General features: G+C 37.8%; 2 protein-coding genes across 3 annotated transcripts; one reads left to right on the forward strand and one right to left on the reverse strand.

Moving 5' to 3' along the window:
- Nucleotides 1–515: 515 nt before the first annotated feature.
- Nucleotides 516–4,573, forward strand: LOC133307946 (U4/U6 small nuclear ribonucleoprotein PRP4-like protein). Of its 2 annotated transcripts, none has more exons than XM_061508522.1 (6): nucleotides 516–647; nucleotides 1,435–2,380; nucleotides 2,475–2,928; nucleotides 3,063–3,260; nucleotides 3,376–3,457; nucleotides 4,225–4,573. In XM_061508522.1, exons 2-6 carry the CDS (start codon nucleotides 1,476–1,478, stop codon nucleotides 4,314–4,316), a joined length of 1,731 nt encoding a protein of 576 aa, XP_061364506.1. In that variant the 5' UTR covers nucleotides 516–647; nucleotides 1,435–1,475; the 3' UTR covers nucleotides 4,317–4,573. The 2 variants fall into 2 exon arrangements, with proteins under 2 accessions (XP_061364506.1, XP_061364505.1); XM_061508521.1 differs by having other exon boundaries at nucleotides 1,471–2,380.
- Nucleotides 4,574–4,901: 328 nt separating this feature from the next.
- LOC133307948 (uncharacterized) lies at nucleotides 4,902–14,115 on the reverse strand. The gene is made up of 11 exons (XM_061508526.1): nucleotides 13,759–14,115; nucleotides 12,571–12,658; nucleotides 12,351–12,442; nucleotides 7,873–7,991; nucleotides 7,670–7,785; nucleotides 7,463–7,590; nucleotides 7,284–7,370; nucleotides 6,190–6,250; nucleotides 6,059–6,099; nucleotides 5,847–5,967; nucleotides 4,902–5,158 (listed from the first exon to the last, which is right to left on the reverse strand). The coding sequence occupies exons 1-11, from the start codon at nucleotides 14,109–14,111 to the stop codon at nucleotides 5,099–5,101; spliced, it is 1,266 nt and encodes a 421-aa protein (XP_061364510.1). The 5' UTR covers nucleotides 14,112–14,115; the 3' UTR covers nucleotides 4,902–5,098.
- Nucleotides 14,116–24,866: the final 10,751 nt, after the last annotated feature.

The following is a 24,866-nucleotide window of genomic DNA, read 5'->3' on the forward strand; positions in this document are numbered from 1 at the left end:
TTATAAATCTTTTTTTTAAAAAAAAATTGTTTTAAATAAAAAACGGTCAAAACGATAATACGTTTTTATCGTTTTTATGTTTTTACACGATATTCTTACGAACTTTTACTAAAGACAGTTTTTTACTTGCGTTTAAAAAATCACACTAGTAAAAACGTTTACACTAGTTTTTTACAACAATAAGAATGATATCGTATCCCGTCTAATAATATTGAGAGTAAACATCTTTTTTGGTCCCTCACAATATTTACGAAATCTTTTTTAGTCCCTGGCAATAAAAAAAGACCAAATTGATCCCTAACAGTATGTAAAAAGGACCACATTAGTGACGGAGGAGTTGACATAAGGACTAAGTGACCCTTTTTTCATAATTTTAAGAACCAATTTGATCCTTTTTTATTGTGAGTAATTAAAAAGGATTTCGTAGATATTAGCTTATAAAAAAAATGGTGTTTAGTCTAATATTGATTTATGGATGAGTCTTCCAGTTCCAGTTACTGTTAAGAAGCATATTTCGTGAGCCTGTTTGCGACGAAATTTCGTTCTCTTTCATTCATTCCAATCGTTTATCACTTATCACCACTACCAATATCACCCTCAAGCGAAGCCCCTTTGCAGCAGAAGGAGACCCCGTTCTACCACCTCAGGTAACTCTCTCTGCCTATTACTTTTCTTTGTTTTGTTCAATAAACAATCCAATAACCTTGTGTATCCTCGACTACGCATTTGACATTTCACTCCCAAGTTGAATTTCCCCCCCTCACTAGAGGCTAGAGCATTGGGCTTTAAAAGGGTCACTGAATAAGCTACATTTTTTTTTTTTCTATATTATCTATACACTATGATATTTTAGGGTTTGTTTATTCTTGGAAGCATTTTGGGGTTTTATATCTCTTTGGCATTGGAATTCTTGAGAAAGCTAGTAAATTAAAATTCCAAGTCTTGATGGTAATATTAAGGTTGTTCCAGTAATTTAATGTGGAGTTATTCGGTAGAACTTTTCATTTTGATGATTCTATAATTTGTTTTGTTCCTGATGTGTATTTCTTGTAATCAACCCTATTCTTTGTGTGCTAAATGTGGATGTTACGCACTGAGTAAATAACTACTCTAAAACAGCATGAGTTATCACACAATCACGATAAAAAGAGCATATTTGAATTTAATAAATTTTTGCTTGAGGATTTTATATATCTATCTATCTATGTATTTGTTTAAGCAATTTTTATGTTAAATTCAGTCTGATTTGCAAATGTGTTCCTTTCAATTCAATATATGAGACATTGGCAATTACTTTTAATTTTTCTGTCTATCTATTTTTTTAATGAGCGATAGTTTGTGTGTGAATGTCTTTTATGCATATAATTATTGGATTTGGACGCTTAAAGGATTATGGCAGGTGATGCTAATGATGATTAGCTGAAAATACTGCAGTTTGATTTTATACGTATTGGTTATTTTGTTGGCTAGGAATCATGGAAGTGGAGATGGAAAATACTACATCGAATGTTACTGCAGAATCCTCTATACCAACCTCTGATGGTCAAAATCCGATTTCTCCGGTCAATGCAACAACATTGCCTCATCCAATACAACCTATTTTACCACCAGTTATTCCACCTTCTGTTGTACCTCCTCTAGCTCCAATCCCTACAATTCCTCCCTCTCTTGCTGTCCGGCCACTGGCTCCACTTCCAGTTCAGCCACCAGTTATTAGGCCACCTGTGCCACAAAATGGCGAGGTTGGATCAAGTGATTCTGATTCAGATCATGATGGCTCGGACACCAGAATTAACCAGGGTACAGGGGAGTATGAGATATCGCAAGAGAGTAGACTGGTAAGAGAGCGGCAGGAAAAAGTAATGCAAGAACTCATGATGAGGAGGCGTTCTGCTGCTGTCACTGTTCCTACAAATGATATGGCTGTGCGAGCTCGTCTTCGCCATCTTGGTGAGCCCGTAACTCTCTTTGGTGAGAGGGAGATGGAGAGAAGAGACAGGTTGCGGATGATTATGGTAAAGCTAGATGATGCTGATGGACAACTTGAAAGGCTGATGAAAGCTCTTGAGGATGAAGAGGCTGCAGCTTCTGCTCCAAAAGATGAGGCTGATGAAGAACTGCAATATCCTTTTTACACTGAAGGGTCAAAGTCTCTCCTAGATGCCAGAATTGATATTGCTAAATATTCTTTAGTAAGGGCAGCATTGCGTATTCAACGTGCCCAGAGAAAAAAAGATGATCCAGATGAAGATACGGATGCAGAGATGGATTTGGCATTGAAACAGGCTGATAATCTGAGTCTTGAATTCAGTGAAATTGGAGATGATCGGCCACTTTCAGGTTGCTCCTTCTCACGCGATGGAAAATGGCTTGCTACTTGGTATGTCGTTGAATGTTGTGCAACTTAAGCCTTACTTTTCCTTGCCTTGTGAAACCATTCTAGTCTAGTCTACTAACTTGTTTTGGTTTTGTAGTTCTCTAACTGGATCTGCCAAGTTGTGGAGCATGCCTAAAGTAAGAAAATTTTCTACCTTTAAGGGGCACACCGAGCGTGCTACTGATGTTGCTTATTCACCTATGCATAATCATATAGCAACTGCCTCTGCTGATCGGACTGCTAGGTATTGGAATGATCAAGGATCCCTTTTGAAGACATTTGAGGGTCATCTTGACCGTCTTGCACGCATTGCCTTCCATCCATCAGGGAAGTATCTTGGCACTGCTAGCTTTGACAAGACATGGAGATTGTGGGACATAGAAACAGGAGAGGAGTTGCTTCTTCAAGAAGGCCATAGTAGAAGTATATATGGTTTAGCTTTCCACCACGATGGATCATTAGCTGCATCTTGTGGACTGGATGCTCTGGCTCGTGTTTGGGACCTCCGAACTGGGAGAAGTATTCTTGCACTGGAAGGTCATGTCAAGCCGGTGAGACATTAAAGATTCCCCCTCCTCCTCTTCCTCCTCCTCCCTCTCTCTCTCTCTCTCTCTCTCTCTCTCTCTCAAGATCATGATTTCACACTGACATTTCATAAGGTTGACTGATTGTATTTCGTTTTAAGGTTCTCGGCATCAGTTTTTCACCTAATGGATACCATTTAGCCACGGGTGGTGAAGACAACACTTGTCGCATTTGGGATTTGAGGAAGAAGAAATCCTTGTACACCATTCCTGCTCACTCTAATTTAATATCACAAGTTAAATTTGAGCCACAAGAGGGTTACTTTTTAGTAACTGCCTCATATGACATGACAGCTAAGGTATACATTCTATTTCTACCTAAAACAACAATCTTTTATTGAAGAGAAGTTTTAAGGTTGTTTAGTAGTTTATTTTCATTTCAGTATACTTATTTGTATTATGTTTTAACTCCAGGTTTGGTCAGCCCGTGACTTTAAGCCTGTGAAGACACTATCTGGGCATGAAGCAAAAGTTACTTCTCTGGATGTTCTTGGAGGTAGAATTTCTATCTTAGATAGGAATTATCCATTCATAGCTCTGATTTAATACACTTTTTGCTTGTTTATGTGTTGTTCCATTATGTGTTTGATGTTCACCCCTATGTCCTGTCCTCAAATTGTAAATGATGAATTAAAAAGTAACTAGTGGATTTTTTGAAACGGTAATGTATATATGTGAATACTTTGTTTAATGAATAGAAAAAGCAAATGATGTGTTGCAATGCTTTTTTTTTTCCTTTTTTTTAGTACATGCAATGGGCAATTGTCATTGTAAACCAATTTAGTGGATTAAAAAAATCCCAAATTTCATGGAAAATTCAATAAAACTCAAAAATGCAAATCCAGTAGGGGACATTTTTGTTTTGTGTTTCTAAGATTTTCCTTCTGCATTCATTTCCTTATTTCTTGCCATGGACTAAGAAGTTCTGTTGCCAAAATTAAAGGAAAGGAAGAAATTGGAAGTGTGCAAAGAAAATATGTTTCGAGTATATATGTACAGCACCAGCTGTTATTCTTAGAAACTTTTTTCTCCTATGGCCTGATTTGCATGGTTTATTGGTCTTCATTCTTCTTCGGATGACCATATATTGTGCCTTTTTATATCAAATACCAGATTTCCTGTAGCACAGTATAAAAACTTCAAACGACAATCGTTAGCCTGTCCATTACTTAGCCATTAGCATTGTTGGTTTGTGTCAATATTATTTTTTGCCTGCTGAGTCTGTCTTTTCTGATTTTGGCATGTCTTGTTAATTGATTGCAGATGGCGGGTATATTGTTACTGTCTCCCATGATCGCACCATAAAGCTGTGGTCCAGCAACATGACTAGTGAACAAGCTATGGATGTTGATTAAGCTACTTTGATGGGACGCCATTTATTAAAGGACTTTGGTGGTGGGAATTAGATTCATCAGTTTTGTTAGAAACAGCAGCGTAGCCTGATTGTGTAGCTTGGATTTTTAGTGATTATATATTACATTGGAAAGATTTCATTTGCTTGTTGTATCACAAATCAAGTCCCCCAACTAATTCCGCAGTTGAGTGACTGAAACTAAAGGTTGAAAACAGGAAAAATACTATTATTCTGTCACTTGATTCAGCAATGGGTAAATGGGTCTTTTAATTCAATGTTTATGTAGCATCCCGTATTGCTGCTTGAACAAATTTTGATGATTCAATTGAAGGGTAACTTTGGTTGGGGATTTTCACAACCAAAATGAGAAGCAAGCATGCAGCTGTATTGCTGCTTGAACAAATTTTGATGATTCAATTGAAGGGTAACTTTGGTTGGGGATTTTCACAACCAAAATGAGAAGCAAGCATGCAGCCATGGCAGGGTTTAAATAGCAGTCAACTTTTATTGTCTTGAACTTTTTGCCATAATAATAATAATAGATTCTCAAGGGATCATATAAAATATAGTTATTCATGTTCTGCAGAGAAAATTCACTTCGTCTATTTCTTTAAGTTGATATTTAGTACACAACATTTAAATAACAAAAATGAAATTCCTTCCCCTCCAAAACCTATTTCCCTATGCTCACAAGAAACAGTTTTTCTACAAAAATGATAATACAACAAGTTCTGTCTCTCTAGTGGTTCTCATCAATATCTTTCTTTTATCAACTTCGTGCTTTCATTTGTACCAACCAGCAAGTAAATACCTCAGCATGAAACAGAAACAGCATGCAATGGCCTGTCCAAAGAAAGACAGAATATAAGAACAATGTATCATGATATCAAAATTCCAACTGTAGTAGTATCCACTGAAAATCAATGCATAATGTATGCGCATCACAATCATAGGTTAAAACTCAAAATGCGTTATAAATTGATATGGAAACTGGATAATTTTTATTTTATTTTATTTTTTTGGTGAACAAAAATGGATAAAAATTTTATCACTTCTACTAATCATCCAATCCAAGTCAAAAAAAGAAAATGAAGAATGTGATTTGTAATCTAGTTGGAATGTGCAAATCTTCAGTACCCCTCCACCCCCTCAATAATAAATAAATAAAGAGGTCAATTAATATGCAAATCTCACAATAAATTTTATGTTAGGCCTTTCTTTTTACATGAAAAATTAAATCAACTACATAAACATGAAAAACTCAGGATAAGAAACAATGGACTTCTAAACAGGTTAGGCCGTTTAGGTAATTTTTTGCCCAAGACCCTAACAAAATAAAGCAAGTTCACCATTATCTGTGAAACTGGATAAGGACATATGAACCACTGGTTAGCATGATTGCATGAATAACACAAAACATATTGCTGAACTTAACACAAGTGCAACTTGGAAAGAAAAACCAAAAAAAGAAAAGGAAAATAAAAATTAAAATGAATGCTGAGTTAGAAAGAAAAAAGATTGAGGAAATCACCTGGAAAGCAAGAAGATAAATACAAAGTGTCTTTTCGGACTTCCTGCCTAAATTTCTTAGGAAGAAGTTAACAAGTGTCCCATCATTTGTCCCAGTCAGTAGTCCAGTTTGAGGATCAAACCTGAATGAGTAGATGATACATGAGGTTTCAACCAAACAAGTACATGCAACATCCCTGAAACAATCACTAGGATACATCTGTCAAAGCCTACCTTGGCAGACGATGGCGTGGACATGGAATAAAGCCAGAAAGCTGGAAAAACGTATTTTATGTCAGACATATTCAGAAGGGTTTTAATTTATCACAAATTCAGAACATGGAGAGATTCTGTTAGTGTCGAACCTGGGGGAGTGATAAGAGAAAGTTCAAAACTTGAGGTAGGAAGAAAATCAAGAGTGTTTCACTGTAAGCAAAAATTAATAGAGAATAAAATTATTACCAGGCAATCAATGATCACAGTAATGCAAGCTCATAAATCTCAGTGGAATGGATTGATACAAACGCGCTAACATTTATCATTATACTGTAAGCTTTTCTCTTAGATCTAGTAGATGGCGAATCAGGTCATCTGTGAAGGCATATATTGTAATGTTTGAAACAAAGCTCAAAAAGTCAGATTATTTGATTTTCCTGTTTTTATTGAACTTTATTCAATAACCGTATATATTTTATGGACGAAGGAAAACTTTGAGAAGTATGAAGGGGAATGAGAGTAATCAGGAAAAAATGAAATAATTATTTATAGGGGGCAGGTTGTACTTATACCTCATTTTCCTTACAATCATTTTATTATTTTTAGATCATAATCAAAGGAACGGCTCTCAATTGATGCCGTTTGTTTACAGTTGATTTGATTTTGATCTAACAATAGGAAATGGATGTAAGATGTTATAAGAAAAATGAGGTTGTAAATATAACCCCCCTCTATTTACTGAGCACATAAAGGAATATTCCTTGAGGATGCTATAACCTTTCACTTTTGAATGGAAAATCCCCACCTCAAAGTATCTTTTGCTATTGTTATATGCAGTAGAAATAGACTTGGAAAGTTATTATTACAAGTTCTCTATTTTCTTGTTCATTATGGTTGAGATGAGTCCATTGTTCACAGTTAATTATCCTAGATTTATCATATAAAGTGAAAAATGGTGGGTTTTCTTATAAAATGCTGCAAAACCATTCACCAAAGTACTCTTAGAGAAATATAAAGATTCAAGTGAGACCAGAAAAAAGAAATATTGATCAGCAAGTTTCAACTTATGAAAATGAAGATTGACCATATATGTGTCTCTACGATTGATCCTTTAGAGCAGAAAGCAAGACTAGATGTGCCAAATTTATAGTCCCCTGTATATATCTATACCTAGTTAGCACTGAAAACACACACAAGGAGAATAGCCCTATTGAAATTTTTGTCAGGTAAAGTAAGGACATACCTAAAATGGCCTAAAATACCAATCACAGCCATAGTCATTCCAGCAAAGTATGTATATGTATCACCCACAAAAACTGCAGAAGGATACCTAGAACAAGAAGGACAACAGACTGTTAGTAAACTACTCTTGATCATGTGAAAAAGGTTTCAACAAAATGATACAGATGCAGTATTTAATACCAGTTATAAGAAAGTAAAGCCAAAGAAGTAGCTAGCAAGGGCTGAACTAAGTAAACAGAGAATGCATGTGCTTGCTTATATTCAGGATCTGTTGATGCTCCAATTTGCATAATGTTGTGTATGAGGATCTGCAAACCCACACACAGTATGTATCATTTTCTTTGACCAAAGTGGAATCTGTTTACTTTTACAAGCTTTGATACTTACAGCTGCTGCAATAACCACCGTCTGCCCAACTTCAAGGCCATTTAATCCAGCATGTATATTGATGGAATTTGTGCAGAAAACAGCCAATAGCCCCATATACAGTTTATATATCCATCCTGACTCAAAAAATAATAAAAAAAGTGAATCTCTACAATAATTAGTAACTCCTCAAGGGTCATTTGCATTAAGTGTGGAAAACTTACCAAGATCCAAAACCTCTATCCCAATGTGTGGGACAAGTGGCTTTGGTATAACTATAGTTGTGTGTCCAGCGTATGCCATTAACAAAGGAAGTGCAGCAATTGATGGGAGTAGTAATTTTCTGTTCTTCACATTGACATAAAATCAAAAAAGAAACTATTCTAGTTGTTAGAATATTAGATATGATATGATTAGATATGATTAGATATGATTGGATTCCGTCTTATCCGTAAATATTCTGACTGTATTAGGATTAGGTTTGGGCCTTTCACTTAAGCCCATTAGGGTCTCTATATATTGTAACTCTCTGACACAGATCAATACACAACATATTATTTTATATTTAAGTTGGTATCAGAGCTCTTTCGTTCTGGGAACCCTCGCTTCCGCTTAGAAACCTTGTTTTTTGCTTTAAAACCTAAGCCCACTGCTTAGGAGTCCTCTTTCTTGCCGTGCGTCCTTCCGGCAAGCCTTCTAGGGCTGTAAACAGCCTCTGAGTGATTTTTCCAAACGCGTCAGCACCTCCGACGGCCACCGGAACCACCGCCCGCCGTCAGAATCACTGTTCAGGCAACCGGAGACTTTTTCCGACCAAACTTCACGCGATCAGGACCCTCTCTTCCCGGCGACCAGGTCTGTGGTGGTCCGGTCAGCAACGCATCTCCCACGCATCGTCACGCGCCACCTGTCTTCTCTGCGCGTGGGCTTCACGCGCCACCTTCTGCCGGCGCGTGAGCACTATTCCGGCCGGTCTTGGACAGAGAAGCTCGCCTTCTCCTCCCCTTTCTGGATCTGTGATTGTTTCTCTGTGGGTCTAACCTTAGACGCGTGGATCTTCTTGATTGGATATCGTTTTCCTTCGTTTACAGCTTTTATACTTTATCTTTAAATGGCAGCAGCATCTCCTGATCTCTCGGAGGTTAACTCTCCTTCTGTTGTTGCAAATATAGCTCAGTCAGACAATGCATCATTTGGTTCAGGTTCGGACTATGCTGCACTCCAAACCCCTCTCAGGAAGGCTTCTCCTCAGTCTCAGCCTTATACTGGTAATCTCATTGCTTGTGTTTCTCATTATACATCACTTGGCACTTGGATATTTGACTCCGGTGCTACCGATCATCTCTGTGGTAATAAGGAACTCTTTACATCTCTTACTTATTCTGATCATTTACCGTCTTTTACCCTTGCGGATGGAACCAAAGCCCCAGTTCGTGGGATTGGACAAGCTCGTCCGACCTCTACCTTGGCCCTGACATCTGTCTATTACATTCCTGGCATCCCTTATAACTTAATTTCTATTAGTAAGTTGATCCACTCCCTCACTTGCACCATTACTTTCTCTAACCATTCTGTTTCTGTGCAGGATCCGGGTACGGGAAAAATGATTGGAGTGGGTCGTGAGTCACGGGGACTTTATTATCTGGATGTGCCTCGTCCTTCAGTAGCATGCTCTCTCACAGAATCTCCACAACTTATCCACAGTCGCCTTGGTCATCCAAGTCTTTCAAAGTTGCAGAAAATGGTTCCTCTTTTGTCCGGTCTTCGGTCTTTAGATTGTGTGTCATGTCAACAAGGGAAGCATACACGCTCCTCTTTTGCCAGTCGAGTCAATAAACGAGCTGATGCCCCTTTCTCTCGTGTTCATTCAGATATCTGGGGTCCAAGTCGTACCTTGTCTGTCTTAGGTTTTCGGTATTTCGTTACCTTTATTGATGATTTTTCCCGTTGCACTTGGACCTATTTAATGAAAAATCGTTCCGAGTTATTTTCCATTTATAAAAAGTTTTCTACTGAGATCCATACTCAATTTGGTGTTTCTATTCGTATTCTACGTAGTGATAATGCTAAGGAATATGTTTCTATTGATTTTTCTAATTTCTTGGCCACACAAGGTACTTTACATCAAACTACTTGTCCTCACACTCCACAACAAAATGGGATGGCTGAACGTAAAAACAGACATCTCATTGAAACTGCCCGTACCCTTCTTATTCATATGCAGGTTCCCCTTCACTTCTGAGCAGATGCTGTACTCATCTCTTGTTTTCTCATCAATCGCATGCCTTCATCTGTGCTCCACAATGACATTCCTCATAATCTATTGCTTCCAGATGTTCCTCTTTATCCTCTAACTCCACATGTCTTTGGTTGTACTTGTTTTGTTCATGATCTCACTCCTGGTAAGGATAAGTTAACATCCAAATACTTTCAGTGTATCTTTCTTGGTTATTCTCGTCTTCAAAAGGGTTATCGTTGTTATTCTCCCGACCTTAAGCGTTACTTAGTTTCCGCTGATGTCACTTTTCTTGATCAACAACCCTTTAATTCTATCCCATCTCAGATGTCACAGGTTGATCATGTACTTCCTGTCCCTTTTCTTGACTTGTCTTTGCCAGCTGCAGGTGCTTCTATTCCAGATGAGCAACCTATTGCTTCTATACCTGAGGACCGTCCACTTCTCACCTATCAGCGTCGCAAAACTGTGCCTCATGTCGACTCGACTCTTGCTGACTCATCGCCCACTGCTGTTGCTTCTTCCCCTCCGGATCCTCCATCAGAGACTCTTCCCATTGCTCAAAGAAAAGGTACACGTACTACTCGTAACCCTTATCCTCTTTATACCTTTTTGAGTTATGACCGTCTTTCTTCACCTCATTTCACCTTTGTTTCTAGTCTTTCTTCTATTTCTATTCCTAAGACCACAGGTGAAGCACTTTCCCATCCAGGGTGGCGCCAAGCAATGCTTGATGAGATGACTGCACTTCATTCCAATGGCACTTGGGACCTTGTTTCTGCTCCTCCAGAGAAGTCTATAGTTGGTTGTCGCTGGGTTTTTACTGTGAAAGTTGGACCTGATGGCCATATTGATCGTCTCAAGGCACGTTTAGTTGCCAAAGGTTTTACTCAAATCTTTGGCCTTGATTATAGCGATACATTTTCTCCGGTCGCTAAGATGGCGTCAGTCCGCCTCTTTCTTGCCCTTGCTGCTGTTCGTCACTGGCCACTCCTTCAACTTGACATCAAAAATGCCTTTCTTCATGGTGATTTACAAGAAGTTTACATGGAGCAACCACCTGGTTTTGTTGCTCAGAGGGAGTCTGGAAAGGTGTGTCGTCTTCGGAAATCCTTATATGGTCTCAAGTAGTCTCCTCGAGCATGGTTCAGTCGCTTCAGTTCTGCTGTTCAGGCGTTTGGCTTAATCCGCAGTAAAGTTGACCATTCTGTGTTTTATAGGATTACATCTCCTGATAAGTGTATCTATTTGTTAGTGTATGTTGACGACATCATTCTCACCGGAAGTGATCAAGACGGAATTCGTCAGTTAAAACAGCATTTGTTTAGTACATTTCAAACAAAGGACCTTGGGAAGCTGCGTTACTTCTTGGGAATTGAGGTGGCGCAATCCAGACAGGGCATTTCTATCTGTCAAAGGAAATATGCCTTGGATATCCTAGAAGAAACTGGTATGTTGGGGAGTAAACCAGTTGATACACCTATGGATCCTAATGTCAAGTTATTGCCCGGACAGGGGGAGCCGTTATCTGATCCTGGACGTTATCGGAGGCTAATTGGGAAGCTCAACTATCTTACTGTGACTAGGCCAGATATTTCTTTCGCTGTTAGTACGGCTAGTCAGTTTCTTGATTCCCCTTGTGATTCACATTGGGATGCTGCTGTGAGGATCCTCCGATACATCAAAGGAGCACCAGGAAAAGGTTTGTTGTATTCAGATCAGGGAAATACAGAAATTTGTGGTTATTCAGATGCTGATTGGGCAGGATCACCCTCGGACAGGCGCTCTACTTCTGGCTATTGTGTCTTCTTTGGAGGAAACTTAATTTCGTGGAAGAGCAAGAAACAACCTGTTGTTGCTCGATCTAGTGCAGAAGCTGAGTATCGTGCAATGGCAAATGCTACCTGTGAGTTAGTCTGGTTAAAGCAGTTGATTCAGGAGCTTCATCTTTGTGAACAGAAACAACCCATGACACTCATCTGTGATAATCAAGTTGCGCTACATATATCCTCTAATCCTGTCTTTCATGAGAGGACCAAACATATAGAGATTGATTGTCACTTCATTCGAGAAAAGATTCAGTCAGGAGAAATCAAGACTGCTTTCGTCAACTCCTCTGATCAACTAGCGGATGTTTTCACTAAAGCTCTTAGAGGTCCTCGGGTTGAATACATTTGTAACAAGCTTGGTGCTCATGATATATACGCACCAGCTTGAGGGGGAGTGTTAGAATATTAGATATGATATGATTAGATATGATTAGATATGATTGGATTCCGTCTTATCCGTAAATATTCTGACTGTATTAGGATTAGGTTTGGGCCTTTCACTTAAGCCCATTAGGGTCTCTATATATTGTAACTCTCTGACACAGATCAATACACAACATATTATTTTATATTTAAGTCTAGCATTAGTTGGCAAGCACAAATCCTGGAAGCAAATAATGAAAACTTATATACTCACACTCTCCATGGGACATCAAGGACATCGTCAACAAATCCAAGCAATGTCATGAAACAGATGCATGCTAATGCCGCATTGTACTCAACAAGCCACTGCAAAATTAAAATTGTTCATAAATAAAATGCTCCATTCTTCTATTGATATCAGTCCCAAGATATTAGAGCTGAACTAAATAGTCACAATCAGATTACCATAATTGTAACTTACAATATATACTTACATTTGAATCTGCTGTGAAGTTAAAATACTGAAATAAGATTCCCACAACCAAGAAGACAATACCAACAACTATACCCAATGATTCAGGCCTGCATAAAAATATGTAGCATAGTCAAAACATAGTACCAAAAATTAATAGCTGAATAGAATCCGTCCTACGCATACATGACTTACGTACATAATGTATATTGTAACAAATAAACCTTATCTCAGGTTTTGTTCTCTACTTAACCCTTTTAACTGCATTTTTCATAACTTCCAATAACGAACATTAATAATCTTTCTCTTACTCTCCTCAATTTAACCAAGTTTCCTTACTCTTCTACACCCAAAAATTCCGATGTCTATGTGCCACATGCTCCAAGAATATTAATCAATTATTTAATAAAACCATCAGCCAAAACTAACAATTTGCTTGTTGTGGCATTCTCATTACTATCGTATATTTCCTCTTAAATTAAAACCTAAACTGAAAATGACAAATTTAAGAATTCCAATGACAAAGAAAATGAAGGAAAAATACATAGGATAAATAACATAAAATCAATCCAACAACGTATAATAAACAATATGTATAGCTATAATTTATACATCCATCATATTTACCGAATATCTTTATACATCCATCATATTTACCGAATATCAAATGGGAGCAATAGTCTGAAAGATAGCAATATCATAAAGGTTTTACAACATATGCATCAAAATCCAAAGTTTTAAAAGAGAGATCCTCGTGCTAGGCAACATCAACATACAAAAATAATGAATAAAAAAAAATGAAAGGGACGTGTTGAAGAATCCATGAACAACAAGTATGACATTAAAAAGGAACTTACAGCTCACATGGAATTGCATATATCTCATATTTTAGAACAGAAACCTCTTAAGTGAAGGGGAACAACTATATGACACACAAAGAGACGCACACTTAGTTGCAAAAGTGTGTTTCATACACACACACACACACACACACACGCACACTGAAAATTTGATCCTAAATCCAACAAAATGCTCAATCTATGAATTTAATCAAAAAGCAAGGAAATTCAAAACCCAGTTAACCCATGATTATTAAGAAATAAAGAAAGAAAGAAAAACCCAGATCTTAAAACCAAAATTCAACGGATACCCAATTCACATATATGAAAATAAAAATTAAAAAACATGAAAAGTTAACAGAAAGACTCACACTTTGACATTTCCCTGAGGGGTACCCTTCTTGTTGATATCATATCCAAAGAGGTTTCGCTTCAGAACGTATCTGGAGGCGACAGGGATCATTTTGACCGTGACGAAGAACCCTGCAAGGCTCATTACAGCATTGATGATGATGGGTCTTCGAAGCTCTGGTTCGATGGGGTAATGGTAGAAGATGAGATACAAGTAAGGGAGAGAGAAAAGAGAGAGCTTGAGAAGGAGACCCCATTTGGGAGGTGCAATTGGAGGGTCAACAGTTTTGGGTTGTTCTTGGGGTTTGTGTTGTGTGTTTTCCTTTGTAGTAGAAGAAGGTTCGGTTGAAGAGACTCTCTTTCGTGTCGCCATTGTTGCTGTGGTTTCCTTAGAGGTTGCAGTAACCTTGATTGGAGATTTGCAATGGTGACAAACACTGTTTCTGTTCTCTCTCTCTCCTACTCGTCATAGGACCAATGAGTTATTGCCAATCCAGCAAGAAAGGCTGACGTGGAAATTTCACTTTTTCAGAAATTCTTGCATAGGTAACCAATTTATTTATAAATTAATTGGATAGGTATACTTACCACTATTTTTTCTTATAATTTTGTATTAGCAATCTTATTATCGTTGAATTAAAATCAAATCAATAGCTCTCGCATGATATTATTATGTAACTGTTGATTTGATTTTGATCTAATAATAATAAAATTAAGGGTTAGGATTTTAAAAGTTTTTTTTGAGATAAAAAATCTTATAGAATTTAAAAGACTATTTAGAATTGCAGAAACTTTAAAGTTTTTTTTTTACAATCAAGATTTCATAAGATTGGATTTTAAAGAATTTTAATAGAATTTATAAGATTTGAAAGGACAATATGAATTTATAAGATTTTAAAAAATCATATGAATTTTTAACAAATATTCAAATTACAAGCGTCAATAAAAGAAACAAAGAAATGCAATTATATTAATAAAAAAAAGTAAAATCTAATATAATTTTCTCAATTAGTAAAATTCGTGATAAATTTCATTTGAAATTTTTTGTAAATGATCTTGTAAACCTTGGGGTTTTTGTTCTACGTGGAGAGAATTTTCTAACCATATATCATATGCATGTTTTCATTAAGTATTCCTTAAAAATTAGAATTTTGATTTATGGGTTTTATTAAATTAAAGTTTAAAAAATTTCTCAAGTTATTTTCAATCAATACATTGAAACCTTAAATTGCTTCAGGGCTTTTGAAAAATAAGTTTTTAGTGATCTATTAGCACAAGAAAATTTTGAAATCATTTCCTATTCGTTCCCTGTTATTTTTCCACTGTTTTATGTTATTTTTAATACAAAAATCACATATTTTTTGTGCCAAGAAAAATCGCAACCAATAGCTTGAAAAATTATTCTTAAAATTTTCTAAAACTCTCAAAATCTACTTTTTTGAGATGGATTATATTAAAATCTTGTTGGATTGTTGTTTCTGAGTTGTTTTGTAATAAAAATTGTTCAAAAATTTGATGTCTTTGAGCTTTTACGAAGCTTCCATGGCAGAATCCGATTTCGAGCGAGTTGAACCGCCAAAGGAAGAAGAAGACACTACGATAGAGAAATCTCAAAAAATCTTAGGGATTATGGTGAGATTGTGAGAGAGACATCCTAACGAACTCTAAAATAATCTTTTAAAATCCTAATCGAATACCACGTCACTTTTTTCAATCCTTTAAAATTCTAATTGAATACCAATGAATTTTTTTGTCCAAAAACAATTCATTAAAATCCTTTGAAATATCAATCCAATACATTTCCCTTAGTAGTAAAAAGTTATAAGAAAAATGATAGTAATAATTTTCTAAAAGTTAATTAAAATGGTTATTAATGTTCTTGTTATGTGTAATATCTTTAGTTTTATCTGTATTTGTATTTATCCCCCCCCCCCTTTATTCAAGTAATTTATTTTTGGTGAAATTATCCCAAGCCTACAATTTTTATCTAGTTGTAGATACGGGAAAAATTAAAATATTGTTGTTTTAGTAAATAATTACGAAAATATAACTGTTTTAAACTAATTTACGGATCTATGGTGCTCATTCACTTTCAATTTATGCGTAACCATTCACGTCTAAGTTAGGCGTAACCCATGAGTTATTCATGTCTAAGTTATGCGTGATTCATATAGCGTTGACACGTGGCACACAAAAATTACGCCAGTAATATTTCTATTATTTTTTGTCACGGTTTTTTTGTTTTGCAAGCTTACACAAGTTTTCGATTAGATAATTAATTATTAATTTTAATAATATCAAAGAAAATTCAGAATTTAATCTGGTAATTAATTTATTAATTTAATAATTCTTTGAAAACCAAGATTCTAACATTTTAATAATTTATAAGATCAGATAAGTTTTACAGTGTTATGGACTCGTATAAGGGGCTCTTTGATTGACGGGCCCAACAAGGGACAATCCAAGATTTAAATCAAGCATAACTATGGAAAGGAATCCATCAAGGATGCTAATCCTAATACGACAACATGACAGATGGGCTTGGACCCTTATCAGTATCAAGGGTCCATATTCTACGATCCACAGGTAAATCCTATAAATAAGAGGTAAAACCTAAAGATACGTTAAGCTCTTTCTTACTGTTATGTTGTCACTGTTCACACACACACTCTCATTGGCAAAATCGTTATTCGTTCATTGTGCACAGTGATCTGCTTGACTCAAGGATATTTCCTTCATAAATACCTTGAAGAGGACACTATATCCAAGATTAACATACCAGTCCATCGGACTGGACATCTCTGTTTCTAAGACAGAATATACAGCATGAATCATTTCTACATTGAAAATTTTTGTATGTTTAATATAATCCTGCGAGATAATTTTAATTATTAATGAATCAACAATTATCTTTTACCACTTTCTATTCTAATAATTTTTATTTTTATCATCATTGATTTAACTATAAACGATTGATATTTTCTCAAATGACATAATTATATTAAATAATACATAAAAAAATCCATTGAGTATGTTCTACAAATGACTTCTTCATCAATATTTACAGGTCATATTTTTTCAGAGAAAATTGAATTAGGAGATAGTTGTGAAAAAACAAATTCGATTTAATTATATATATATATATATGTGAGAAAATCAATTTACACCAATTATGGCGGTTGAGTTTTGAGTTTATATTTTTCATACTAAATATCGTTGTTCCACCCAAAAAGTTTTACTTGGAAGCTCCCATGGAAAGCATATGCTCTTAAAAGAACTTGAGCAGCGGGACGAAAGAGAGAAGGGAGAGTTCATTTGAGAAGGAGAGTTCATTTGAGAAGGAGAGATTCTATCATGCTTGTAAACTGTGTTACAGAAGACTATTTATAGAGTTCAAGAGATGACTCAGCAAGCAACTAACTCTACTGACTAACAAACTTGACTAACAAACTCTAACTGCATGGGGAGAGGGATCAAGTACAGTGTGTGTACATTACAGATGATACAACCGCTAGCTGAGCTGTTATGCTAATAGCCCCCCTCAAACTCAGCTGTGAGGGAGTTGAAGTGTATCCTGAACACTGAGTTTGTCACGTAATTCAGTAAACCGAGGAGCTGGAAGAGGCTTGGTGAGAGTGTCAGCAAGTTGAGCAGAAGCTGGTACATGAGAAACATGAAGTGACTTAGACAATACACGTTCACGAACAAAGAAGATGTCCAACTCCATATGCTTAGTTCTTGAATGCAAAATGGGATTATGAGTTAACGCCACGGTGCTAAGATTGTCACAATAGATGTGAGGAACTGTGATGGGAACATGAAGCTCCTGGAGAAGTGATTGAACCCATAATATTTCAGAGGAAGCAAGAGCCAAGCTGCGATACTCAGCTTCGGTAGTTGACCTGGCAACCAAGTGTTGCTTCTTAGACCACCATGAGATGAGATTTGGACCAAGAAAGAGGCATGCTCCCGAAGTTAAGCGCCTATCATCAGGGTCACTTGCCCAATCAGCATCACAAAACGCTACAAGAGGTAAACGCGATGGTGAAGAGGCTGGTTGCAGTAGAAGACCATAGGATATGGTGCCTTGAAGATATCTCAATATCCGTTTAACCGCACTCCAATGATCAACCAAAGGTTGAGACATAAATTGGCACACCTTATTTACAGCAAAACTAATCTCTGGACGTGTGATCGTGGCATACTGTAAGGCACCAACGATGGACCTGTACTGAAACGGATTGTCATAATAGGTTGAGCCATGTTTTGTTAACTTGCAACTGGTGCTCATGGGAGAAGGCATGCTTTTGGCATCTGACATGTGAGCACGAGCTAAGAGTTCTCTGATGTATTTGGACTGTGAGAGAGAAATGGAACTTGTGGGATGCTTCTTGACTTCAATCCCCAAAAAATAAGACAAGGGTCCAAGATCTTTGAGAGCAAAATTGTCATTCAAGTCAGAAACCAAACGATTAATAAAGGCAGCATCATTCCCTGTAACTATGATATCATCCACATATACAAGCACATAAGTGGAGGTGTGACCACGATGAAGAGTAAACAGAGAAGGATCACACCTACTGCTGTGAAAGCCAAGATGAGTGAGAGCAGTTTTTAGCTTGTCAAACCAAGCTCTTGGGGCTTGTTTGAGACCATATAAAGCCTTGTGGAGTTTGCACACCAAGGACCTGTCAGCAACCTCAAAACCTGGTGGTTGAGTCATGTATACATCTTCGACTAAGTCACCATTAAGGAATGCATTGTTGACATCCAATTGCCTCAACTGCCAACCATAGGTAAGGGCCAAGGTGAGCATGATGCGAATTGTCACAGGACGAACCACAGGAGAAAACGTTTCTGTATAGTCGAAGCCCTCTTGTTGGTGAAATCCCTTTGCAACAAGACGAGCTTTGTACTTGTTTATAGTGCCATCAGAATTCTCTTTAACTTTGAAGATCCATTTGCAACCAATGGCTTTCCTGTGAGAAGGAAGGGGAACAAGAGACCAGGTGTTGTTAGCCTGAAGTGCACGAAATTCTGTTTGCATGGCATCAAGCCATTGGGGACTAGTCAAGGCTTGTTTAACAGAATAAGGTTCCATGTGGGTGAGTAAAACAAGAGACCGAGCTAAGGCTTTGGACCTGGTAATTATAGAGTGGGAAGAAGGAGGAGAACTAACTGAGACTGAAGGTTGATAGTCAGAGGAAGAAGGAGGAAGTGGTGTAACAGAGGAGGAGGAAGGAGACACAAAAGTGACAACAGTGGATTGATTTGCTGTGGAGACAAAAGGTACAATAGTCATGACAGGAGTAGAGGGGGAAACTGCAGAAGAATCAATATGACACTCAATGGGAGGAGACTCAGGAACCTGCGAAGATGAAGTAGCAGGAGGAGTGGAAAGCTGCTTCGATTCAAGGGATGAGCTAGTAGTAGTGGCAGCTAATGATGAATGATGCATATTGTATCGAGGCAAGACAGAAAGTGGAAATGAGGGAGGAGTGGAAGAAGGTTGAGGGCTGGTGCTGATGTGCCATAAGGGAAAAGGAAACTTATTCTCATGAAACAAAACATCCTTGGAAATGTATACACGACCATCAGCCCCTTGACATAGGTATCCTTTATGATTTGTAGCATAGCCAAGAAACAAACACTCTTGGGAGCGAAAATCTAATTTGTGCTTGTTAAAAGGTCGAAGAAAGGGAAAACAGGCACAGCCAAACACCTTAAGGAATTTGTAATCAGGTGCAGTGTGATATAGCTGAGTGAAAGGAACAGCAAAGTCTAAGGCAGCAGTGGGCAACCGATTGATCAAGTACACGGCAGAAATAAAGGCATAGTCCCAATATTTTAATGGGAGAGATGCATGAGACAGCATGGTCAATCCTGTTTCAACAATGTGTCGATGCTTTCTCTCAACTACACCATTTTGATGGTGAGTGTGAGGACATGCTACCCTATGGTTGATACCATGAATGAGAAGGAACTGTTTAAATGATCGAAATTCCCCACCCCAATCTGTTTGGATGGACTTTATTGGCATATTAAACTGTGTTTTGATGAGAGAATGAAAATTTTGAAAGGTAGGTAGAGCTTCTGATTTTGATTTTAAGGGGTATATCCATGTGAACCTTGTATGAGCATCAACAAATGATATGTAATAAAGATACCCCATCATAGACTTAACCGGGGAAGGTCCCCACAAATCACTGTATATGAGTTCAAACGGTTGATGATACAGAGTGGTAGAAGGTGAAGAAGGTAATCGATGGGCTTTCCCAATACAGCATGCAGAACAGAAATACTCAAGAGCTTTATTATTAACAATAGGTATATTGCATGTATGGAGTACAGACTTTAGTGCATCCTTATGTGGATGACCAAGGCGACAATGCCACATTGACAACATGGAACTACCTATCTCAGGAGACTGAGGAGTATTTGTGTGTACATTATTACAATCAGGTAATGCAGTAGTTGCAGAAATTGTATTGCAAAATGAGATTGCAGGATTTGACGAAACTTGAGAACTGAATGAATGACTGGAACCAATTTGTGAGGCACGAGTGAGGTCTTGATGAAGATGAAAGTCATAAAATTTGTAGAGTCCACTTGAATCAACTTGTCCTTCAAGTAAGACTTGATGAGATTCCTGAGATTTGACAAGACAAAAGGTAGGGTGAAATTCAAAGTACACAGAATTGTCTTGTGCAAATTTACTTACACTGACAAGGTTTTTCATGATCGAAGGCACAACTAACAGATTTTTAAGCTGTAAATGTGTGTTAGTGTGAAAAGGAGAGGGAACTAGTGATGAACCAACAGCTGTTACTGCCAAACCTTGACCATTCCCAATCATGATTTGGTCTGAACCATTGAGTTGTTGACTTTGGATGAGGTTGAGAGGATTGGAGGTCACATGGTGTGTTGCACCAGAATCTGGATACCAATCAAGTGCTGGAATAGTCGTTGGTGTAGGCAAAATTCCAGGTTGAGCAGCAATCATGGCATGAGGTTGATTATTCTGGCCGCGAGTGTAATGAAATACACGATTCTGTTGAGATTGACTGTTCGGATATTGAGAGTACTGTGGTGAAAAATACTGAGCAGTGTTGTTTGAAGGAGCAATAGGTGTGAAGTTCTCATCAAACCGGTGCCAACATAAATGTACATCATGACCAAACTTATAACATAATTGGCATTGAACATTGGTACGCTCTCCACGTCCTCTTCCTCGGTTAAAACGACCTCCATAACGTCCTCTTCCTCTGCTAGGACTATAGAAACGACCTCCATAACTAGCATTGGATATATTGTATCCTGTGATTTGATCCTGATTACGTGCAGTAGGAGCAAATGAGGTGTCACTGGTTCTGTTTTTATCTGTGTCATTCTGTTTTTCTGCTGTGTGGTTCTGAAGTGTGAGATTGACAGTTGCATTCTCTGTGATCAGTGACTCAGCTTGCTTTGCAAGGATTTGTTCATGTGTTAGAAGTTGTATTCCTAGATCTTCGATAGTATACAGATTCTCTCTACCATTAACAGTTGCAATAAAAGCTACATACTCGCCTGGTAATCCTCCAAGGATAATATCAGTTCGTTCCTCATCACTTACTGGATTTCCTATAGCCTTAAGTGAGTCACAAATACCTTTAATACGTGACAGGAACTCCTTCACCGTCTTTGAGCCTTTTTTGATTGAATGAAGTTCTGACCGAAGTAACCTCGCTTTTGACTTCATCATACCTTGAAAGAGCCTGTGAATCTTGCTCCATGCTTCGTATGAATACTTCACACCAAGAATTTCATTAACCACTGATTCAGAAATTGTTGACAGAAGCCAAGAGAGGAGCATCGAATCTTGAGTTATCCAATCTACATATGCTAGATTCTGGATTCCATTCATCAGATCTTCTTCTGACAGAAACTGAAGAGGTATTTTAGGATTTACCAGGAAGCGATGCATTTGATGAGAGGTGATAATCGGTTCTACAATTTGATTCCAGAAAAGATAATTCTCCTCTGTTAACTTCACTGTGATCTGCTGATTGAATAATTGTGGAGCTTTGATCTCTGTTGCACGATTCTCCATATTTGTGTTTTGGCTTGCTTCTGAAGGCGATTTCTGATTTGTTTGTGGTGATTCAGTATGAGTTGCGGAAGACATGATGAGGTTCTATATGGATCAGGCCTTCAAGGAGAAGGCTCTGATACCATAAAAGAACTTGAGCAGCGGGACGAAAGAGAGAAGGGAGAGTTCATTTGAGAAGGAGAGATTCTATCATGCTTGTAAACTGTGTTACAGAAGACTATTTATAGAGTTCAAGAGATGACTCAGCAAGCAACTAACTCTACTGACTAACAAACTTGACTAACAAACTCTAACTGCATGGGGAGAGGGATCAAGTACAGTGTGTGTACATTACAGATGATACAACCGCTAGCTGAGCTGTTATGCTAATAGCTCTTTGGTATCGTATGGGTCCTTGAAAGCTTTGAAACTAAGCTTTGATTTAAAACCAAAAAGAAATAAAGTTAAGAAAATTGTGCTTGTAGTTAAAGAAGTAGAAATTTTAGTTGATGAAGCAAATAAAAATGTGATACGTCGACCAAAACAAACTCTGACTAAATGACATTTTGATTGTTGATGTTAAATAACGAGAGAAAAAAGAGGAACATTTGAAATATTTCTGTGTGTATTAACTGATGAAGGATGTACAATATATAAACAAACTAATGGATTAAGCTCAAACCTAATGTAATCGATCTAATACAAATTAAGGAAACCCTAATTACAATATATTTCTAACACTCCCCCTCAAGCTGGAGCATATAGGTCATATGCACCAAGCTTGTTACATATAAACTCTATTCGAGGACCCCTCAAGGATTTTGTAAACACATCAGCTAATTGCTCATTAGAGGGGACAAAGCTAGTTTTAATTTCACCAGCGAGAACTTTTTCTCGAACAAAGTGACAATCTATTTCTATACGCTTGGTTCTGTCATGAAACACTGGATTTGATGAAATGTGTAGAGAGCTGCTTGATTATCACAAACGAGAGTTGCCTGTCCAGTGTCTCCAAACTTAAGCTCTATGAGAAGCTGTTTAAGCCAGATGAGCTCGCAAGTAGTAGTCGTCATGGAGCAGTATTCTGCTTCAGTACTTGATCTGGAAACCACGCTTTGTTTCTTACTTTTCCAGGAAATCAAGTTGCCTCCAACAAAGACACAATACCCAGAAGTAGATCTCCTATCAACTGGACAACCAGCCCAATCAGCATCACAGTACCCAACAACTTTATCATGACCTTTATCTTCATATTCAAGGCCTTTTCCTGGAGATGCCTTGATGTACTTAAGAATACGAATGACTGCATTCCAATGTTCTTGACATGGAGAATTGAGAAATTGACTGACAACACTCACTGCAAAGGAAATATCAGGCCGAGTGACTGTGAGGTAGTTCAATTTTTCAACCAATCTTCTATACTGCTCAGGATCTGAAAATGGCTCCCCCTGATTTGGTATAAGCTTGATACTTGGATCCATAGGAGTATCAACAGACTTTGAATTCAACAAAGCAGTTTCTTCAAGAATATCCAGAGCATATTTTCTCTGAGATATCACAACACCAGCTTTAGATTGGGCCACCTCGATTCCCAAGAAGTATCAAAGTTTCCCAAGATCCTTAGTCTGAAAATGATGACATAAATGTTGTTTCAATCGAGTGATCTCATGCCAATCACTGCCTGTGATGACAATATCATCCACATATACCACCAGATAAATAGATCCAGAAGCAGAATGACGATAAAAGAGAGAATGATCAGCTGCACTCTGAGTCATGCCAAATTGTTGAACAACACTGCTAAATTTACCAAACCAAGCTAGTGGAGATTGTTTGAGGCCATAGAGAGACTTACAGAGATGACAAACAAGACCCGACTCCCCCTGAGCAACAAATCCAGGAGGTTGCTCCATATAATTTTCTTCCTCAAGATCACCATGAAGAAAAGCATTCTTGATATCCAGTTGGTAGAGAGGCCAATGGCGAATAGCAGCCATGGCAATAAAAAGGCGAACAATAGACATTTTTGCCATAGGAGAAAAAGTATCAATAAAATCCAAGCCAAAGAAAGACTTGAGTGAAACCCTTCGCCACCAAGCGAGCTTTAAGACGATCCACTTGACCATTAGGTCCAACCTTAACAGCATAAATCCATCTGCAACCAACCACAGATTTTCCAAAAGGAAGAGGCACCAGATCCCACGTGCCATTATGATGAAGAGCACTCATTTCATCAATCATAGCTTGTCTCCATCCGAATGTGAAAGTGCATCACATGTAGTCTTAGGAACAGATACAGAGGATAAAGAGGAAAGGCAAGCAAAGTATGATGGAGAAAGATGATGGTAACTAATATTGACTGTAAACCTGGCCGAAGGGCGAGTATCACGAGTACCCTTACGAAGAGCAATGGGAAGGTTGAAGGTGGGACCGAAGCCGTGGTAGGAGATGCAGTTGAATGTGAGTCCACAGATACATCTGACGAACTATGCTCGATCTCATCAGTAGAGGAGGTGATAGAAGGAGAGTCAGAAACATGAACGGGTAAAGATGGAAGGTAAAGAAGGTCACCTGGGAGGGATGACTGTACAGAATCAGTGTCCACAGGAATAGTAGAGGATCCAAAGAAGGGAACTGATTCAAAAAAGGAGACATCCGCCGAGATAAAGTATCGACGTAAAGTGGGAGAGTAGCAACGGCAACCCTTTTGAGACCGAGGATAACCCAGAAAAAAACATTTATGAGACTTGGGAGCTAATTTATCCAAACCTGGACCAAGATGATGAACAAAACACGTAGAACCAAACACATGTGGAGTTAAAGGATATAAAGTTTGATGGGGAAATAAAATAGAATGAGGTACCTTATGATTGAGAACAGATGATGGCATGCGATTAATGAGATAACATGCATTAAGTATAGCATCACCCCAGAATGTGTATGGAACATTGCCATCAATTAACAAGGCACGAGTGGTTTCAACCAGATGGCGATTCTTGCGCTCGGCTACACCATTTTGTTGAGGTGTATGAGGGCAAGATGTTTGATGAAGAATGCCAT

Source organism: Gastrolobium bilobum, unplaced genomic scaffold (assembly GCF_033153095.1).
Source record: "Gastrolobium bilobum isolate Gb01-03AN ecotype WA unplaced genomic scaffold, APGP_CSIRO_Gbil_v1 utg3757, whole genome shotgun sequence".
NCBI classification, from domain to species: Eukaryota; Viridiplantae; Streptophyta; class Magnoliopsida; order Fabales; family Fabaceae; genus Gastrolobium; species Gastrolobium bilobum.